The sequence below is a fragment of the Myzus persicae genome, unplaced genomic scaffold (genome assembly GCF_001856785.1).
Source record: "Myzus persicae strain clone G006 unplaced genomic scaffold, MPER_G0061.0, whole genome shotgun sequence".
NCBI lineage: Eukaryota > Metazoa > Arthropoda > Insecta > Hemiptera > Aphididae > Myzus > Myzus persicae.
In genome coordinates this window covers 223392-227290 of record NW_019103890.1, presented here as the reverse complement: position 1 = coordinate 227290, position 3899 = coordinate 223392, and the positions used below count along the sequence as shown (strand labels likewise).

General features: G+C 32.2%; 1 protein-coding gene across 1 annotated transcript; it reads left to right on the top strand.

Moving 5' to 3' along the window:
* The first annotated feature begins 1020 nt into the window (after positions 1–1020).
* On the top strand, positions 1021–2401 carry LOC111035968. Its single transcript, XM_022317812.1, has one exon. It carries the CDS (start codon positions 1213–1215, stop codon positions 2272–2274), a length of 1062 nt encoding a protein of 353 aa, XP_022173504.1. The 5' UTR covers positions 1021–1212; the 3' UTR covers positions 2275–2401.
* The last annotated feature ends 1498 nt before the right edge of the window (positions 2402–3899 follow it).

Sequence of the window (3899 nt, the reverse complement as noted above, 5' to 3'; positions counted from 1 at the left end):
TATCAAAGTTACATAATATTATCAAGGCCAGGCATTAACGAGTTAAAAAGTTCAAACAAATAAAACGAGTTGAGTATTAATTTGAACTATTAGTTAACGAGTTCCTATTTTTAAATTGACTTCTAACTATGATGATACTCAATTTATTTATTTATTTTATAGTCAAGTTAAATTATTTTTACCCAAATGTATAAGCTCTATAGATCTAAAATGATTTTGTTTTGAACAAATTATTGTCTTTAATGTTTAAAGAATAATTGGAAACATAGAGAATATTGGTGAAAGATGGACATTTTAAAAAATATATTTAATGCCTAGGGCCTGGAACATGACTACATAAGTATTTGCATTTACTTTATTTTTTGCGATAATTTGGAATGGAGAATATAATAGTACAATTTTTTAATTTTTAGAATATTGTAATGCCTTAAGGTTATTTAAAACATTTTTGTAGTTTCTCAAATAATCCATTGCAGTTCGTTATTTTTTAGGAATAATTAATATTAGTACCGAGTCACGTACAGACTCGATTTCTATGAAAGCATGAAATAACGAAATAGTTATTAAATGTTTTTCGTTAAATAACTGTCGAAGTTATCAAAAAGTCATCTCCTAAATTGGTCATAAAAATGAACACACAAACACACATTTATAATTTTACCTTCCCCATCGCAGGAGATAAATTCATTAGCTATTAACTAAATAGTACCTAAGATAATCGATTGTGCCATTGTCAGTACTGTAATAGTGTTTGTGGTAAATTGATGAGCAGGGCTGTGAATTTCATGCACTAAAAAAGTCTTGAATATGCATGCATTTATGCACTAAAAACAAGTGAAATATGCTTTAAAATATGCACTAAAAACAAGTGAAATATGCTTTAAAATATGCACTAAAAACAAGTGAAATATGCTTTAAAATATGCACTATAAATTATAAAATTTAAAAATATGCAAAATATGAAAAAAAAAATTATACTCACATATACTGGATGAAAAAACGTTTTATGGTAGCGGTGTCGTATGCTATCTACGCACTGAATACTAGTGTCGTATGCTATCTACAGATACCTTATCGGGTAGGGGTGTCGTATGCTATCTACAAATATTTATCTACACTCTATAAAGTACAAAGTTAAATCCCACGGGTTTTTAACGATTAGTTGTGTCTGTGAATTATTCGCGTGTGTTTGTCATTTGTATTGCGTTCAAAATGTCTTCAATTGGTGATTTATATAGACATATTATTTATACCGATGATACTTGTGTGAATTTTTTAAAACAAAAAGGTGTCTTACCTAAACAAGAATTTTGTGAAAAAATGAATAATGTTAGCAATAAAGTGTGTGGTGGCGTTCTCAAGGAATGTTATAAAAATAGCCGCAAACGAGATTCCGATGGGCAATTTGTGAAAACAAAATACTTACGTTGCCAAACACGTGGTTGTCAAACCTATCAGTCCATTCGTAAAAAAAATCCGTTTTTTACCTATGTCGATATTAATGGAAAATGTAATAGCGGATTAAGTTTATGCCAGATAGTAGAGCTCGTATGGTATTGGGCACATGGTATGCAAGTAATTCAAACTATGAAATTTACAGGCAGAAGTCAACACACTGTGTCGGATTGGTACAATCTTTGCCGTGATATTTGTGTTGACCAATTTGAAAAACGTACGAAAATGGGTGGTGTAGGATTCGTAGTGCAAATAGACGAATCTTTATTTCAAGGCAAGCGGAAGTATAACCGTGGTCGCCTACGTCTAGGAGATCGTCGACCTAGAGAAGAAATTGTAGAATCAGGATCTAGCAGTTCTGATACTGATACTGAAATAACTAATCGGAATTACGGTGTACGCGTACAGGGGCCGTGGGTGTTTGGAATGTGTTGTAGACGTGATAATATAGTAGAACGTCGATTGTTTATCGTTCAAAAAAGAGACCGCGCCACTTTGCTTCCAATTATTAAAAGAGAAATTGAGCCAGGGACGACCATTTTTTCAGATGAATGGAAAGCTTACAGTTGTTTAAACGATCATGGCTATATCCACAATACCGTAAATCATAAAATTAATTTCCTTGATCCACAAACAGGAGCTGAAACTCAAACTATGGAATGTTATTGGCGACATATAAAGGTGAAATATGGTATAAAATCGCATGGTGCCACTAATTTGCTGGAAAGGCAGCTTAAAGAAGAATGGTGGCGCTCCATAAACACAACAAATACGTTCGAAACATTTTTTATTGATATGAAAAATACTTTTCAACTTTAATTAAGAACATTCATTGACAATCTTCATTTATTTATGAAGTGCTCCGGTTTAAAACGAAGTAGATAGCATACGACATAATTTATACGTAAATAGCAATGTGTAGATAACATTCAGTGCGTAGATAGCATACGACACCNCGTTTTATTTAAATAAATATTGTAATTACTAATTATAAAATGACTTGAAAAATGGACTTGTAATAATAATAATAAATGCTTCAATGTTCTATTGTTCTTCGACGCCTGAAAAAAAACATTAAATATAGATAGAACACATTGTTTTATAGATATTTAAACAATTTATTTGTTTACCTGCAAAATAAGTATTGCATTGTACAATCAGCGATTTCTTTATATTTTCAAACTTGAATGATCTCCTATTTGGCGCCAAGAGGTTTTTGTACACAGAAAATGAACGCTCTACATCAGCTGACGTGGTAGGGCATACTTGAAATATCCCATGTCACTACTTGTTAAGTTTTCAGGTATATCTAAACAACCAACGTTTTCTTCTTCTCCGTTTAATATTTTTGAAATATTGCAAACAATTTGAAACCCTTTATTTTTAGTTAGAACTGTCTGTAATTTCTCGTTAATTTTGATTCCGGTCTGGCTTTTTAAATTATTGAATTTGGCTGAAACATCTTCAATAATCTGTATCGCTTCTATTAATGCCATGCCTTGTTTTTGAAGACGTGTTATAGCCGTAGGAAGGCACTCAAAGTTTGATTTTATAAATGCTAAGTTACCTTTAATCTGTGGTGCTTTAAAATATTTTTGAGCATTTCTAATTGAAAGCGCATCATCTTCATCAAAACTTTCAACAATATTTTTTACAATTTGGAAGTTTTCACAATAATATATTTAAGCGGAAATCCATGTTTCCCATCGTGTCAGAATTGGTTCGGGGGGTAGAGGTATATTAGGCGCATCAGTCTTAAATTTTATAATACGAGATGGTGCCTTTTTAAATACTTTTTTAATATTAGCAACCAGTTTATCTACTTTGGGATATTGAATACGGATATATTCGGCAACTCTATTTAATCCATGTGCTGTGCATGTTACATGGACCATTTTTGTGTACAACACTTTCAACGTATCTCCTGCCTTCACCATATAGGGCGCGGCGTCACTCAAAAATAATAATACGTCGTTACGATGTATGCCACCAGGCCAAAGTAAACAAAGCGAATCTTCAAATAGTGTGCATATAGTACTGTGGTTAGCCTTTTCTAATTGCTCGACATTTAATAAAAAAATTTCACCTGGCCGATCCGTGAGTAGTGTTCCGATTATAACGGAGGCAATATAGCGTCCTTCAGCGTCCGTCGTTTCGTCAATTGAAACCCAAATTTTTTTCTCTGCCACTTTATTTCTTATTTCTCCAATAGTTTCCTGGTAACAATTATCGACACATGATTTTCGTAAAGTTGATTGATCTGGTATAACTTCCGATGTATATTTCTCTAAAAAGATTTTGAAATGTGGATTGCTCAGTTTATTGAAAGGTATATTAGCACTCAACATAGCTTTACATAAATCAGTTTTGAATGACGATTTTGTTGAAGAATTTTGAAATAAAAGCTGTTGAGATTTATCCTTTTTTTCTTCAGCGCGTTTAAC